The following is a 17,400-nucleotide window of genomic DNA, read 5'->3' on the forward strand; positions in this document are numbered from 1 at the left end:
CTACAGGCAGTTTTGCAACTTTGGGATAGCTCCTAACATTCAGCTCCTGCCTTCACAAGGGAGACTGTGAGAAGATGTAACGGATATCTCTAGCTGCAGAGAGTTATGCATAATTTTCCATGTTAATTGAGGTTTTCAAGTTACCACCCAAGTCCTCTGTGGTCTATACTGAACACTGGCTGATAACTTGTAAATGGTCGACATCACAATCATATGCTGTTATTTTAAACACACTCTTCTTCAGATATTGTGAGGAAGAAGGAAAAACACTTTGTCAAATTCAGCAGAAAAGAAAAAAATCTTTCTGTTCCCTTAAACAGATGATTACTCAAACATGTATCGTTTTGAAATACTTAAATCTGAACTTCCCAGTGTAGGGCATTGGCTGCATTGAAATAATCCCTGTCTTCTGCCCAAAGGTCTTCATGGGAGTGGTACGCAGGGCAATCAACTCCACTGCACCGTCACTCCTCTTCCTTACCCAGCAACTCCTAAATTTTTACAGTGCCACACCTCTGTTATGTTCAGCTTTGGAATACTGCCTCATCTGTGTGGCTCAGCTGGTGCACAATAGGTCCCTCTCTGGCCTGCCCTCCAGCAGCCTCCCATCTCCACCTACAAAATCCCTTGTGCCCGCAGTTTGGCATAGCTACCCCCCTTCTCACACGTACACATATTCACTTGAGGACGTCAGCTTTGGCATCTGGTGGCTACAGAGCAGAAACATTTGAGAGGGAGATAAGAATGGGATAAGGAGGAGAGAGGCTCAAAAACTGGAAATGGATGACAAAAGCTCAGTGGAATTTTCTCAGTCCCTCTTACCTTACTCCTTCCCCAGAATTCATCTCATCTCTCTCCTCTCCTCTGAGCCCCCTGCTTGGGGACCCTGCTGCATCTGAAGTTAGTAATGAGTTTATGCTCTGTCCCCCACCCACTCTGTCTGCTTTCTCAGAAAAAATGTTTAAATGACTGTACATTAAGGACCAGGAGACACAACAGAGCAGGCTTATTTATCCCCTCTCCTCTGAGAGCCCACAAGAGAAGCATAGTAAGAAAAATTTTTTTTTTTTGTCTGTTTAAATTGTGTTTTCCAATTTTATTTTTTACTACTGTGTATGTAGAAATCAGTGGACTTTCACTGACTTGAGATTGTTTTGCACAGGAAAGGAATGAGGTGATTACAGAATACCTCCTTAGCAGATTGGGTGTGACTTGTTCAAAACTGTGTTTTGATTAGAGGCTTTTGAGATTTTTTTTTCCCCATTTACCTCCTTCTTGAACAATGGTCATTAGACTTGTAGCAAGTCGAGAGAAATTGCGCAGTATCCCATGTTTTGCAGATTTGAAAATGAAAGCCTGAAGTTTCAGATGCAGAAAGTCAAAATTTATGGTATTTTTTCCCTTCCCTTCCTCTTTCTCTTCTCCAGATAATCTACAACACTATACTGATGATTAAACTGCATATCTTGGGGTTTGGGATAAAAAAAGTAAATGGAAAGTGATGATAAAAAAAGTGGAAAAAGAAGGAGGAATTATGTAGAAATAGTAGAAGTAGGAACAAAATCAAAATATTTCTCTTGGCCTTTTTTTTTTTTTTACCTCATTTTTAACTGTTTTGGAGATAATTATCTTTTTACTATGGAAGGGTAGGTTTCTAACTATTTACATATGAGTAACTTTCTGTGGATTTCTTTCAAAAAAGAAAGCAGAATACTTGAATAAGTTCAATTCTAGCTTTAAATCTATGCTGGAAAGGCCTTCAGAAATCTTTAGACCATTTCTATTTTTACATTATTATATGGCATAGGCAGTTGTAGATGTTTGGCCTGTACCTTACTGCATCTTCAAAGGGACTGTATCAATACACTAATAAGTCATGCCATGTCATATCTTATGATTAGTTTTGTCTTCAGAAGAACAGAATTGTATTTAAGAGATATTACAAAGATTAAGGATGAAGAAAGCTCTTACGAGAATTTACAAGTAACTTGTGTCTTGAAGTAAACAAAATGTGGGAGAATTAATTTATTTTTGTTGTTCAGATGCCTTTAAAAAGATCTCCTTATGAAAAAAAAGATGTTACTCATTAATGCTTCCCAAGGCATCTCTGCTTTCCTTTTACCTTAAGTATCCGTACATCCAAAAATATTCCTGACTTCTCTCCACATCCCAGTGCTGAAAACTCTAATATATGATTTCATGTACCAAACGGTTTTCCTTTCGTTATTTTACTTGTTGTTTTTTGCCAAATTGATTAGCTTAATAATTTATTGGGAAAGCCAGAATGTGCTTTCCAAATAAGGGTCTGTATTCATTTATAGGACAACAATAAATCGTAGCCCTGAGAACTGCTTCGTTCCAAAGTAGAACAGTCCATCACTTGTACAACACTTTTCACAGGAACTGGGGACAATTAAAGAATTATTCCCTTGTGTAATGTAAAAGCCATGGAATGCTAGGGAAGGGAACATAAACTTAAGAATTACAGGAATGTTCAATAGATTATGGTCAGGAATGCTGGGAAAAATAATAGGTTCTCTGGGGTAGAGCAGAATTATGTCCTTCTGTGTAGCACAATTGCATTTTCCAGATATAAATTAAACAAGGAAATCAAAACATACGATGCCTGTAAGCATCATTCTTAGGGGCTTGCTGAAGTCCCATAAAGGCACATATGCATCATGTAGATGTGTCTCTTTTGGTTTTTCATAAGATGAAAAGGCTACATAAGTTCAAACCTTCATTGCTGTCTAATAGAATATAATTCTAATTTTCCAAGGTGATCATCCTGTGATCCTGTAGGAGACTGGAACATGAAGCCTAGTAGCATTTCCTCAGAGGCTTTTTGTTACTTTTTGTTGAGGAATGGTTCATCTTTGATACCATGGAATATGTAGAAGACGATGATCAGTGTTTTCAATGCTAGTGCTAAGGAAGGGTCGCACATGACAGTTGTATCCCATAAGATAACCACATGCCCCCCTTCCTTCCTGATTTACAAGCTATGCTGCACAGTGCAGTTTTCAGACTCAGATGTTCTTCCCATTCACTTCCTGAGAAGGAAATGCTCAAAATGTGTACTTGCTGTGATCACGGACGTTTCCTTTCAAACAGGAAATGATACAACTCAATGTCAGTCTGTAATCTTTTTTTAGGAAAATGACAACACCAACATAGGTCTCTAGAATCATGAAAGACTGACAGATGCTTTTCACACTGGCAGCAGTCAGTAGGTTATTTCATTATTGGTACCTCAAAAGCTGCAGAGGAGGAGCCATGAATACACACCAAACAGCTTCCCAGCATACTATAGTCTCTGCCTATAATTGGTGCGTGACACTGGAATTTTTAAGCCATTGCTCCTCCTCCAGAAAATCAAGCATGATGCAAATCTCTTGTTCATCACCAGTTCACAGCTGTCTTTTTAAAAGAATAACAAAATCCTATTTAGATAATGTGGTGTGTCACTTTAGATGTATGCCACAAAACAGTTGCATTGGAGGGAACAGGTTAAAAATTTCATCCTCAGGTTGTAGTTTTTTTAGTGCCACATGAGTGTTCTGAGTGATGAGACAGAGTGTGCCCTGGCTGGTTCTGTAAACACTGAACAGGGTTAATAGCCCTCTGCTCACAGAACATTGCAGCCTCTGCATTCTCTCTACTGCAGATGGAAGAGGGCATACCTCCAAGAGACAAATATCTGAAAGGCAGCAACTTGTAATACGTTTGAGCCTACATTAGTTCTTACAGATTTGACTGTGTTTTCAAAAAGATACAGAAATGCAGTGGAATAGATTTTGCTATCACATGCCAATATAATTATAGTCCTGTAATCATTTGTAACTAGCATTTCATAATGATCATGTTATTGATGTTTACTGTGAAATATTTATCCAATTCTAACCCTTCTGCTACAAACAAATGCTTTGCAGAATCTGAGAGGCTATGAAAATAACTTAAAAAAAACCATGTAAAGCAATTGTAAAATACATACTAAGCCAGTTCTAAAGTAATATGATGGCAGAAACTTCCCAGAGGTCTTATTGATCTTCAATAACTTAATGCTAGAGTGCTTTTAATAATAGATGAGTGAGATATAAATGCCACGCAATACTGCATTATCCTAAATAACACCTATAAATTGCCATGTGCAACGTAAAATTGAAATATGCTAATGGAACATTGTATGGCTTCTTCCCAGTAAAAGCTGTCAGGAACCTGCCAAAATATTAAAACTGACAGAGATGAATGGGAGAAATTAATTAATATTTAAGGATGTTGGTCATCTTTTTATTCCACTCTTGGTTTTGCAGCAGGTTTCCTCAAGCATTTTGCGGTTATTGCACAATCCCATGTGTTAATCTTCCAGACAAAGACTTGTTCTGCTGAGGTCATCTACAGGCTTTACATTACCCTCCCCCATCACAAAGCCACCATTTCCTTCATAGTTTACCCTCTGGTACTTGTCAGGTGATACTTCAACTTATCTCCTGCAAGTCATATCACGTGCAAGCCATGGATGTCCTTGCTGTCTTCATCAAGGTCAGAAAAATTGGGTCTTCCTGTTTCTAGGCTAAATTTAGAATAAATAAACTATTTTATATAGAAATATTATATTTGAGTGGAATGAAGAGAGTTGTGAGTGAGCAATGGCTTTGTGTGCCATTTTTGAGGAGTTGTGACTGATGGCTGGGGCATTGGTCTGCTTGGCCTAGAGGAGATCTGAGCTCCCGTCCAGATGGCCTCAGGCCAGGAAAACCAAGGACTTGAGACAGCTTTTGGCTTTATTCCAGTTTTTAATAAAAACAATTTAGAAACTTCAAAATGTTTCATGAGACTGTCATCTAGCTAGTCTGGCTCAAACTCATATAGGTGTTTCATCCTGAGTGAAACACAAAGAGTTCAGTTCTTCTCCTGGCTGTAAGTACGAACAGACATTTACCCTACTGCAAGAGGCAGGGATGTTTTCTTTAAGGGCAGTTGATTTTAAACATGAGCTCTGTGTTTCAGGTTGGAATTGTTCAGTATGGACAGACTGTAGTCCATGAATTTTACCTGAATACATACTCCACGACAGAAGATGTGATGGCTGCAGCCTTAAGAATACGCCAGCGGGGCGGCACACAAACCATGACAGCCTTGGGAATAGACACGGCCAGGTATGCACACAAGGTGCAGTCCTGCATGTGGGAGAAACAACCAGGGCAGGGTGGTGATTCTGATCTTATGTGTTATAAACATGGCGTGGCTAATGTACAACTTCATTTTAGCTAAGCAAGCATAATTTGTGAGGAGGGTGGATAAAGGGACTCTATCCAGTACCAAGAGCAATTGAGTGTGAAAGGCAGCTGCCTTCTGAATGGAGGAATTAGGAAAATATAAGAGATATAGAGCAAGATTGTAAGCCTAAGCAAAGGGCTGGCAATATCACCAGAGGGACGAAGAAAATCAAGCTTTTCAGAGGAAAAACAAAACTAATAGAATTTTTAATGTTGATTTGTTTTCATTCTGAAGTTGAATATTGTAATGTTTGGGCCTACACTTGTCAGAAGACCTAAAAATTTTCTATCCTAAGTCTTTGAAGTTTCTCGATCATTGGGAGATTAAAGACCTGTTGTAGCAATAGCAATATTTAGAAATGCTTCTTTTATGAGAAAAATGAAATCTGGCTTTCACAGAACAGACAGTAAATGTAAATCTCTCAGGAAATTTCAAACTGTACAGCATTGTCTGGGTATCTTTTTTCTTTTATGGGTTTGTTTCTTTCATCACAAAAGCATGCTTTTATTCTACAAAGGATTGCATTCACTCTTTACAAACAACCATTTAATGAAATATGTAGCATCCTTCTGATGAGCAATTGGACTATCTGACCAAATTTTTGTTGATGTGGTGTGCAATTGATATTCTTATATATTAAGGCTTTCCTGAGATAGTAGTAGAGGCTTGAGGAGTCCAAATAAGTTCGTGAAAGAAGAGCCAGTTGAGAATTGCCAAGTTTTCAGAAACCACATCTAGTTCAGAAAGCCCCTGCGTACCACAAACTACAAGCAGGCTTGTATATACAGAAACTGTCATCAAAAGCTTCCTCTGTTCTCACAGTCATCCCTCCTTGGCCATTCTCAGTGGTAAATTTCAGCTTTCACTCATGTGGCCAGTCGTAGAATTCTGTGGTATTTTTCTGAAAAGAGGAAGCCCTTCTTCCTTCCTTCTCCTCCAGAGCCATAATCCAACCTTGCATTGGTAGGTCCAGAGTCCAGGAGAACAGCTACCCAAAACCTCAGAGCCTGTTTGCCCATCTGCAACTGTACAATTCAAGTGGGTGCCCCAATCTGCCTCCATTTACCTGCAACCCATTTCTGCCACGTCCCCACCACCCAGTGTTAATTCACTTAGGTGTGCAGAGGTGTGCTGGTAGCTGAGTAGATAGTTTGACCACTTGAGGTGCTGCTGCAGGGTGGAAGTAGGAGAGGGTTTTCTGCATGGGTTTTTGGAAAGGTAGGGTGTTGGCTGGGTCTTCTTTTAAGATACCAAAAGCAGTTTTGAAGTGCCAGAAGTTTATTTGTAGAGGGGAAGAATTTTTCACTATTCAGATTTATATTTTGTGCTACTGCTCTCAAGTGAGTGCACGATGAATGAATGCTTGTGAAACTTTGGCTGTGAACTGTCATGTAAGCTCCAATTGCAGTTGTTTGTTCATGGTTAGCATCAATCTCCATTTCCTGCTTCCTAGTTAATCTAAAATCTTGTAGTTTATGGTTGGTTATGCAAATATGATGCATGTGCTAAATGCTGACATTGCCTTTCTCCAAAACACTTTATGGTCCCTTTAGGAAAGAAGCTTTTACTGAGGCTCACGGTGCACGAAGAGGAGTACAAAAAGTAATGGTTATTGTGACTGATGGGGAATCACATGACAACTACAGATTACAAGAAGTGATTGATGATTGTGAAGATGAAAACATTCAGAGATTTGCTATTGCTGTAAGTGAAATTTAATGGGAAAATTCAGAATGTTAAAAGCATGTTTCATCTTCTAAATGTAATTTCAGTTTTAGAAGTTCATTTCACAGAATCTTTATGGAAATACAATTTCAGAGAGGAAAAAGCTGAAAAAAAACATTAAAAATTTGCTTTCTGATTTTATAGGATATAAGACAAGCAATTTGTCTGTCTTCCTTGTGATGATGTGTGTGTGTCTCTGTAAGGAAAAAGGAGGAAGGGTTTGAGGAACAGTTTAAAATCACATCCTTTTTGTTAAAAGCAACACTGAGCAAAGGGACTAATACAATTCTAAGCAACTTCTATAGAAACATTACCTGTTTTTAAAAAAAGCAAATGTAAGCCATCAAAAATTACTTGTTCATTATGTCTGTGTTGCATGCTTGCACTCTAAAGCTGTCATGCATGTCATGTCTAAGCATGCTAAACAGTAGTGAATGAGAGAGAGGTTAACCCATATCAAGAAATATGAAAGCATTAGTTACAGATTTTGTGTTAATACTGCGCTGTATTTGTGTATTTTATACACAAATCTTCTCTTTTCTGCTGTTAATTTTGAAGGGATATTGGGTTGTTGCCTCTCCATTGCTATCTTTCTTTGTTTTGTTATCTTATATTTTGGTAAAATAAGGTGTTATGAAACCATGAAACTTAAAAAAAGGTGTTATACTTAATTTAAAGAAAGATATTAAACAAAAGTTGAGTCCAGCAGCACACAGATTTTCAGTGTTTTTCTTCATAAAATTAGAGATAACTAAAGAAAAAGTTGCCCTTGGCATTGCAACAATTTTAGCAATAAAATCCCTGTTTAGAACCAAATATTAATTTCTCCAGTGGGCTGAGATGCTAGAGCGTAGGAATTTGGTTTATGTCTCCCTCTCAAATCAAGTTTATAGACCCCTTTTTCATATGAAAAATAACATAGAATAAACTTGATTTGTTTGTTTGTCTGGGAATTAAGAGAAGTGAGGCGTTTCTGAGGTTTTCTGAGGTATCCTGAATTGTTAGAGCAGTGTTGTTAAAACTGCAAACCAAATCTGAGGTCTTGTACTGTGTTGAAGTTGTTAACACTGAATGGAAGTGTTTTTCTTATATGTTATTTGTAGGGCAAATCTTCACAGAATAAAGAACTATTCTGTGCCTAACCCACTTGTCATTAATTGCATGTATGGCATGTTGCGATAAGAACTGGTGGTTATGCAGAAGCCAGTGTAATTGTACTCTGGGTTGGGAAGTGTTTTGTGGGTTTTTCCCTAAATTATGGCCTACTTCAACAAATCAGGGAATGAATTATTACAATTTTGTGAAGAAGGGGTGAAAAGTACGGTTGAGGATAGCAGACATCACACCATACTGTCGCTTTGTTTCCTGTCAAATGGTATTTTCAAAAAAACAACTGAGCCATCATAGAGTTCTGTTCTCCTTGAGAAAGAATGGCTTCAAATCAATTCGAGAGAGGTTTTAACAAAACAAATTAAGGTTAGATATGATTTCCCACCATTCTCTGACAACTTATCTGAATGATATCTTTTTAAACAGGTTATAAAATATATGCTTGATTTTTTTTTTTTTCTTCTTTGTTGGTTTTTTTTTTTTAATTTTCTTTAGATTCTTGGCAGCTACAGCAGAGGAAATTTAAGTACTGAGAAATTTGTAGAGGAAATAAAATCAATTGCCAGTAAACCTACTGAAAAGCATTTTTTCAATGTCTCAGATGAATTAGCTCTTTTAACCATTGTTGAAGCACTTGGAGAGAGAATATTTGCCCTGGAAGGTATGACATTATTTAAAATTTTACTTTATGCCTGTATTACAACTGAAACAAATAGAAGAACACCTGGTTTTACCTTCCTTTGAAATGCATTCTGCTGTGTGAAATTTATTATACAATTATTACTTCCATGCTGGTTATAAAAATATTTTATAATAGGCATCAAAACAGATGTGACTATACAGATACAGATACAGATACAGATACAGATGTGACTATATGCATAGGAGTTAGAGCTTGTGGAGACAGTAGTCTAAAAGGGTAAGTAACCAGAACTGTTTTAATGTGATAAATAGAAAGTTGCCCTCTTTTAGGTAAAAAACATTTCCAGATCATACCCCAGCTACCCCATGATCATCTGGTTTTCTGCCTAAATGTTTAGGGTCTCTTTTTTGCTAATTATTAATTACAGCATATTAGTTTGCTATACAATTTAGCATGGACTTGCTGTATAGAGTTAACAAGATATTATTTTCCTTTGGGAAGGTTCACAGTATTCAGATTGTAGTACAGAAAAGTCATTCTCTCATAATGTCTGCTTACATTCTCCATCCAAATGAGGCAACACTGCCCAAACCACTGTTTGTTTCAAGTACTACTGGTAACAGGAGACAGAGTTTATTAGTTATAAATTATACTGGCCAACTCTGAAGGGATTCATGTAGTACAAAGAAAACATCCATCTATTTGGACTATTTTTTTCAACACTTCAACTTTCCAAGTAGCTAGAATAGTGTAGTTTATAGCTGGAACAAAAGAAAATATTGACTTGAATGTACCAAATTGAGAGAGTACTTTCAAGTTTTTTTACATTGAAGTTGTATTTCTCAGACATATTTAGATTTTTCTAGTGTATTGTTTAGTTCAGTCAAATATTAATGTTTTCAGCTCTTACTAAATATTTTCAGCAATAAAAAGTTTATTAAAATATCATTTATATGTTCTTTTTTTCCTCCTGGATAATTTGGTTTCCTCAGCTTTGCAACAAATTAATTTGAGGAGAATCTAATCTCTCTAAAGATCAAAGTTTAGCCTACTTAGGGCCATTGAGTACTTCAAAGTTAATTGAATAGGTGCTCTTTTCATAAGTCACTATGCACTAAGAAGAATACACTTTCAGTGGGAATGTAGCTGTTCAAACAGAAATTGAAAACTCGGTCTTCAATTTGTCCTTTGTACTTTTAAAAAAGTGAGAAGAATATTTGTGTTGCATTGTCAGAATAAAATGTTATTTACATCTGTTAGCTATAATGAATATAGAATAAGAATTTAATTAATGTTGCAACAGATGAAGTATGTAAGACCTAGCATGACTGAGTTTTTGAAAATCGAATTAATTTCATTACTGCCAAAAGGCATCTTGGTTTGCAGATTTTCTGTAGGAACTTAGAGATGCGCTAAGATTTCTACATAAGACACCTGCAATATGAAACATGAAATGTCTCCTCCTCAGTCTAGGTCCCAGAAGTCATGTAATCTGTCTGCAAGAGAATTGGAATAGAAATGAAAATGGGATTTTAGCTTTTTGTCAAATCATAGCAAGGTCAAGCTGCTCCAGCAGTTAGTTAATACTGAGTTCGATAATACTGACTAAATCAATTTATGCTAATTCTTGAGGCATAGTTTCCTTTCCTGTCCCAAAACCTTTCAGTTGTATTCTGGATTCACAGCTATGTCCATGCATGCATTCTTCTGGTGGTGGAAGCAAGCACGTTAATTCTCTGCCCTGCAGCTTTTGACAAGCCAGTTTATTAGATGTGTTTAATTGGAGATTAATAAGCTCTCTACATAGTAGCTTCTGTATATTACAAGAACCTTGGTTGTTGAAATTTGATATCTGAATCTGATTAAATTCTCAATCTAAATTGCTTCTTGCTAGTGTAGTAGTACATTTGATTTTTTTTTCCTTGGATTTCTTAACTTCATTTTGGTTCTTTTAAAAAATTCAAAGAAAAATTGAGAGAGATTTAAAAAATCAAATCCAACAAAAACCCCTGCTTGACAGACAGTGAATTTTTACACATAATCTTTTTCATATACCTCTGTGTCTCATGGCATGGACATTGCTTTTAACAGCAATTTTATGTTTTATCCAACCCGTAGGCAGGCACAAATGTTTTTTCACAAAATATCCTTTGTAAGATGCTTGGCAGTTTAAAACTGAATGGAAAGTTAGGCTAAGGGCCATTATCTAAGTAGTATTTTGAGCTGCACACTCCAACAGTACCAGCTTTGTCCTCTGCCTCAGGCTGTGAGAATCCTGTCTTTCTCAGCTCATTAAGGAGCACCGTTTACTGCATGAAAATATTGTTTATCAGCAGATGTGCAGCTTAAGAGTTTTATGCCTAAGAATGACTTGTTCAGACTTAGCAAAGCAGCTACATCTTGTGAAACATGATAGTCTTCATTTGTATGTCAAACACTTTGTATTTGAGATCATGTCTCCTTCCTACCACTGGCAGTAAATTGCGACAATTAGGAAAGCCATCATGTCCCGGGAGCAACTGCTGGGGTTTAGTTCCTGTGTATGAAAAGTTCTGTAGTATTTAATAGTCCAGATGCCTGAAATTCATGCAACCATGGCTGGCTATGGCTCAGTTTCATTCACACAGCTGAAGGTTTGCTGCAGCACTCAGCTGGTAGCAAACCGTGAACTCTTCCTGGACCAGTATCAGAGCAGATTTCATAGCTTGCCTCTACTGCTGTTAGCATATCTTGCTCTCAAAGAATCAACATACAGAATATTGTTCCCTTACCTGGCCACTTAGAGTAAGAAAATAGTCCTTGACTATTATCTTTTATAGGCTGCTTATCTTTCTTTTAAGTAGAGAAAAAGAACTTCTTCTTCTCTGACGATATTTCAAGTTTACCTGGAAGAAAAACAGCCCATCAACGTTTAATAGCTAGCATATGACTACTTGACAAGATATTGAAGCTAGTACAAAATCACCTGATAACTTTTTTATACAAAGTCATTTAAGAGAATCACATCTTCATGTAATGTCTGGGCAGGATTATCATTCCCAAGCACTTTGCTGAAGCTTATGAATCTTGGACAGCAGAGATTTTCCTACGTTGTTTTTGCAAAGGTTCATACAAACATCAAGTGTTTTTCATTTAAAGTTCCTCCAGCTGCCTACAAAACTTTAGTTGCTTGAATACAAGGCCAGGGTTACATGGCTGGTGTTTTATTGTTCACTTAGCTCAAGTGGAAAATGGCTTAACCATATTAATCAAACATTCCAAACATACTTACCATCAGCCTGAGTTCAAATCTGGTCAGTTTTAGCCCAGAAACTTTTTTGGACAAGTTCTGAGACATGATCTTAATATGGAAATTCCCGTACTTAATAGTAGCATTCAACATGGGTCTTTATTTCTGTGTTTATTATAAAACTGTACAGTAAACGATAGTCACTGAATAGATTAGTTAATTGTGCTATCCTTTACAATGATATGATCATTTTCACAGCACTTTTCAGTTACTTTTTCAGATTGAAACAAATTTATTTTTTAAACTTATTTTTTTCTGTTTAACAGCAACAACAGATCAGCAGGCCTCCTCTTTTGAAATGGAAATGTCTCAAGCTGGTTTCAGTGCTCATTATTCTCAGGTAAACAGACTGAAAATAGAAGTTATTTTACAAAGTAGACTTTTGCTGGTGGTTCTATGAATTTGGAATAAGTGTTTCGGATTTCTTTGTATACACCTGTTTGCTGTTGGAAGTCTTGGACTGTCCTGTAATACAGTTACCTTTTTTTATAAAATGTATGTAAAGAACATTTATGAACAAAAAAAGCTTGAGAGAGTACATATATACTTCACATGAACTCTAAACTTAGTGCTCCCGTAGCACTTTCTATCAGGAAAACAGCCTAAAAATATGTTAAGAAAGATTAAGTAAAAACTTTTTACTAGAGCCCTTAGTGATAGAGCAAGGGGCAATGTTTTAACTTGAAAGACAGTTCCAGAGCAGGGCCACAAAGATGACCAGAGGGCTGATGCATCTGTCCTGTGAAGATGGGCTGAGCGAGACAGGGTTATTTAGCATGGAGAAGAGAAGTCTCCAGGGACACCTTAGAGCAGCCTTCTAGTATTTAAAGGGACTTGTAAAAAGGAGGGAGAGTGGTTTTTTATATGGATAGCTGGCAATAGGACAAGGAGGAACAGTTTTAAACTAAGGGAGCAGAGGTTTAGATTAGATGTTAGGAAGAAATTCTTTACATGGAGCAAAGTAAGGCACTGGAACAGATTGTACAGCACAGCTGTGGATGCCCCGCCTCTGGAGGTGTTCAAAGACAGGTTGAATGGGTCTCTGAATAAACTGGTCTACTTAGTGGCATCCCTGCCATGGCAATGGGGGTTGGAACTGGATGATCTTTCAGGACATTTCTACCCAAGCCTTTCTATGACCCTATGATTGTAGGATCCATACCATAATAGGAAAAGCAAAGCTAACTATGGAAGTACGCAGGAAGCATTACCCAAATGTGAGCATCCTGAACCACGAATGTCTAAAGATGATTCACACAGAGAAAAGATGATTCACATAGAGAACAGGCTTTTTGTTTTACTCTCCTTAAGGATTGGATCATGCTCGGAGCAGTTGGAGCATACGACTGGAATGGCACAGTGCTGATGGTGAAAGACACTGGTATCGCCATGCCAACTAATGACACCTTTCGTGACAGGCGTTCGGAGAGAAATGAACCTCTTGCAGCCTACCTAGGTAAGAGAAGTAGCCCACTTTGCAACGCTTTTCAACAAATGCTACAAGACATCTCTCAAAGCTCATTCAAAAGGAATATGTTGCAGAATATTTTATGTCCCAGGAGCCTGGGAGCAAGTCTACTCTCTGATCTTCATGTTCTTTTAAAAAAATAAATAACAACTCTTACAACTAGAAAACAAGTCCAAACACAGACCTAACTATATATAGACTTTCCCAACAGAGCTGTTTAATCTGTTCAAAGATTTCACAGATTCCTCTAGTATTGTTATTAAATTTTTCTATGCCTTGATAGTTAAAAAGTCTTATACAATATTAAGTCCAAATATTGCTTAAAATTAGGCTGTTTTCTGTCACTCAATGGACAAAACCAACAAGACCAACATTTTTTTTTTAAATAATGTTTTGCATATTGGCAGATTATTTTTCTGCCAAAAAGCTTCACTTGCCTTAATCTTTCCTCTAGGTCTTGCTTTCTATACCTCATGCTTCTGTTTCTTCTGTTATCTCATTTAAGTCATACTTCCATTGACAAAGAAGAATCAATGCTAGAATACTTTAATGTTTTTCCCAAAATACACTTTTTCACGGCCAAATGCCTTTAGCTGTTGCCTTTTATTACAGCTCTAATATGGTAATGTAGTTTTCAAATTAAGGTTGTAAACTCCCATAATACTTGCAACTCTTTCAGTTTTAATTTTGCTGCAAATTTTTCAAGTCTTCCTTCACCAAAGTTGTCAAACTGTTGTTAATATTAAATAACAAGTTTAATTTCAAGTCTTCCTTCAAAGTTGCCAAACTGTTGTTAATACTAAACAACAGAGGTAGGTTCAAAATGCCCGCAGAATCACTTTTTGAAGACTCTGTGAGTTTGACAGCAGGCCAGTGACAACTGTTCTTTGAAAGTAGCTTTTCAATCAGCTATTCATGAGTTATTTCCTACACTCTGTGAGAATGGCAAAGTGAACATGGCTCAGCAGCCTAGGAACAGGTTTAATGACCCAGGGGTGCTCCTCACTCTGAGACTGTAAACAAAAAAAAAGGCCTTTTCATTAACTGCTATTGCTCTCTACAATGAATAGAGCTAAATATCTAGTTGTGGAATAAACCTTACAAGGCTCTGAATCACAGCAAGTATTTCTGATGCATTCTGTGTGTTTTGCATCTTGATTTCTTTCTGCTCCCTAGGATATACTGTGAATTCAGCACTGACACCTGAAGGTGTGCTGTATATAGCAGGACAGCCAAGATACAATCACACTGGCCAAGTTATCATTTATAAGATGGAAGGAAAAGAGGTGAAAGTGATTCAGAGATTAAATGGAGAACAAGTAAGTATGCATTCACAGTTAACATACAAAAGGAATGTAGCAGAAGAAATAATAAGTATTTCAAATGAGAACTCATTAGAAGAGCACATGAAATGGGAATTGTAAGCAGGATCAGAAGGAAAAGTTAGGCAGATCCTCTGGTATAATTAGCCATGCAAATTAGATTGTACAGTAGATCCTTGGGAATTTTGTCTTTGAGGGTTAAATCTTCACTAGTGTCACAGTAGTTGTTGCCATCTCTGTACGTGCAATTTTTTCTGTCTGCTGAATGGAAGAGCATGTCACTGTCAGGAAAGAATTTTGACAAGCAGGGTTCTGTGCAAGGGTATCTTCTGGGATAGACTGAAGTATTGAATAGTTGCTTGTTACACTGGGTAGCAGCTCACTGAGAGCTGTTGCTGTAGGAGGAAAAATCTCAACATAATCGCATAATTAAGGATGGTATTATTAAGATAATATTATGCTTATGATAATATTATGCTTATTATGCTTATGATAATTGAGAGACCTGCCTATTGTCATGTCCCCAGGCTGCAGTATCAGCCTCTCTCAGGAGCACTCAGGTTACCTAATTTTCATCTATAGCTGATGTCTGCAACTTAGCTAATCAATCAGTCAATCAATCACTCAATCAAACAAACATTTCGGAGTAAATGAACTTAAGTAGGTATGGGCCTATTCAGCCTTGAGAAGAGACAGCTGAGAGGGGACCCCATCAGTGTCTGTCAGGTTCTGCAGGGAGGGGTCAGAGCAGGGACCGGGCTCTGCTCGCTGCTGCCGAGCAATGGGACAAGGGACAATGGGCAGTGAGGGGGGCACAGGAAATTCCACCTGAGCATGAGGAAGAAATGCTTTACTTTGTGGGTGACCACTGGAATGGATTGTCCAGAGAGATTTTGAGTCTCCCTCACTGGAGATATTCAAGAACCATCCGGACACAGTCCTGTGCTGTGTGCTCTGGGATGACCCTACTTCAGCAGGGAGGTTGGACCAGATAACTCACTGTGGTCCCTTCCAGCCTGACCATTCTGAGATTCTGTGATTTTTAAGGTTTGAGACATCTGGACTACTTGAAGCACCTCTGTGAGAGGAGATGTATCTTGGACTAGAAGAGGCTGCTTCTCCTGTTAAGTGTAAAGGAAGTGCAGGGTATCTTGCTTATCTGTGAATATAATCAGATAAATCCTATAGCTTGTTCCTGATCTATGAATGTATCTATCTCTTCTTGTAGATTTTGTTCCTCTGAAAATAGTAACGTGAGAATTTTGGTGACTGTCTACACTGAGCTGTCTCAGAGCTTTTGTCCAAGCTTTTCTACTTGTTTTTTGAAGAGAAAACTAGCTTCCCCAAGATACTCTTATTCCAGTGCTGTCTTAAGAGGTCATACTCCCCATAACAGGTAGAAAGCACCCTCTTATCCTTTCAGACTCAGAAGAGTTGAAAGTTGAATGGCCCACTTGTTAATAAAAAAATTCAGACAACAAATGCTAAAACTGAAAACAAGCTCCAAAGACAAACAGACCAAAAACATCTAGCTAGTAAAGAAAATTTATAACTAGTGGTTAATATGTTGCAAGCAAGTAGGTCTTTGAAAAGGAAATGCAGCATGAAGTTGCTGACTCTGTCTCTGCGATATACTTTGTGTTTCCCTACAGATTGGATCATACTTTGGGGGTGTTATTACCACAGTTGACATCGATAGGGACTCATTTACAGACCTTCTTCTTGTTGGAGCTCCTATGTATATGGGAACTGAGAAAGAGGAGCAAGGGAAAGTATATGTTTACAGTCTGAACAAGGTAAGGTGATGCTTTTTATTGAACAGGAATAGAGCATGCTCTTTGTTGCCTTCTTATCCTTATTTTAGAGAAACACAGTAATTTGAACTGGGGAAGATGACCTGATGAAAATAGGGGAAAATGGTTTTGACAAATGAGATTATAGTGCAACTTAATTGTTTGAGAATGGAGTATATTTTGTAGATAAGTACATATAAGTATATCTTATAAGCTGAGATTTGGCACTGATACAAATTTATAGGATTACTTTTCCATCACTTCTTTTTTGCTTTCATGGATTAGGGAAAAATAAGGTTTATCCACCCTAAAAGTGTGATCTTGAGTATCCTTGTGATTTGCTTAGCAACCTAGAGCTAAACCCCATACATCCAACAGCTTTTAAATGTCTGACTAGATTGAGGATTATACCACACACTCTTCACTTTATTAATTTGCTGAATCTTTTCTTCCACTGTCTGTGCATACCCCTCTCCCTCTCCCTCTCCCTCTCCCTCTCCCTCTCCCTCTCCCTCTCCCTCTCCCTCTCCCTCTCCCTCTCCCTCTCCCTCTCCCTCTCCCTCTCCCTCTCCCTCTCCCTCTCCCTCTCCCTCTTCCTCTCCTCTCCAGTACTATTTTAACAATTATCAAAATATGTCTTAGCAATGATGATTTCCTAAAATCCTATTTCAAGAATAGGACCTGGAGATACTGGATATTTTTGACAAGGAATTCTTACAGTCTCTACATGCATATTGCCAACAACAAATTACTGGTGAATAGGATTGGTG

General features: G+C 37.6%; 1 protein-coding gene across 1 annotated transcript in view; it reads left to right on the top strand.

The window, feature by feature from the left end:
• Positions 1–17,400, top strand: part of ITGA1 (integrin subunit alpha 1) — a 73,806-nt gene that overhangs the window by 33,917 nt on the left and 22,489 nt on the right. Inside the window, exons 7-13 of the mRNA XM_084225708.1 lie at positions 5,011–5,159; positions 6,834–6,984; positions 8,611–8,776; positions 12,314–12,387; positions 13,359–13,503; positions 14,692–14,834; positions 16,490–16,633. Coding sequence (XP_084081834.1) covers positions 5,011–5,159; positions 6,834–6,984; positions 8,611–8,776; positions 12,314–12,387; positions 13,359–13,503; positions 14,692–14,834; positions 16,490–16,633 — 972 coding nt within the window. The remainder of the gene's footprint in view (positions 1–5,010; positions 5,160–6,833; positions 6,985–8,610; positions 8,777–12,313; positions 12,388–13,358; positions 13,504–14,691; positions 14,835–16,489; positions 16,634–17,400) is intronic.

The sequence above is a fragment of the Fringilla coelebs genome (genome assembly GCF_963513975.1).
Source record: "Fringilla coelebs genome assembly, chromosome: Z".
NCBI lineage: Eukaryota > Metazoa > Chordata > Aves > Passeriformes > Fringillidae > Fringilla > Fringilla coelebs.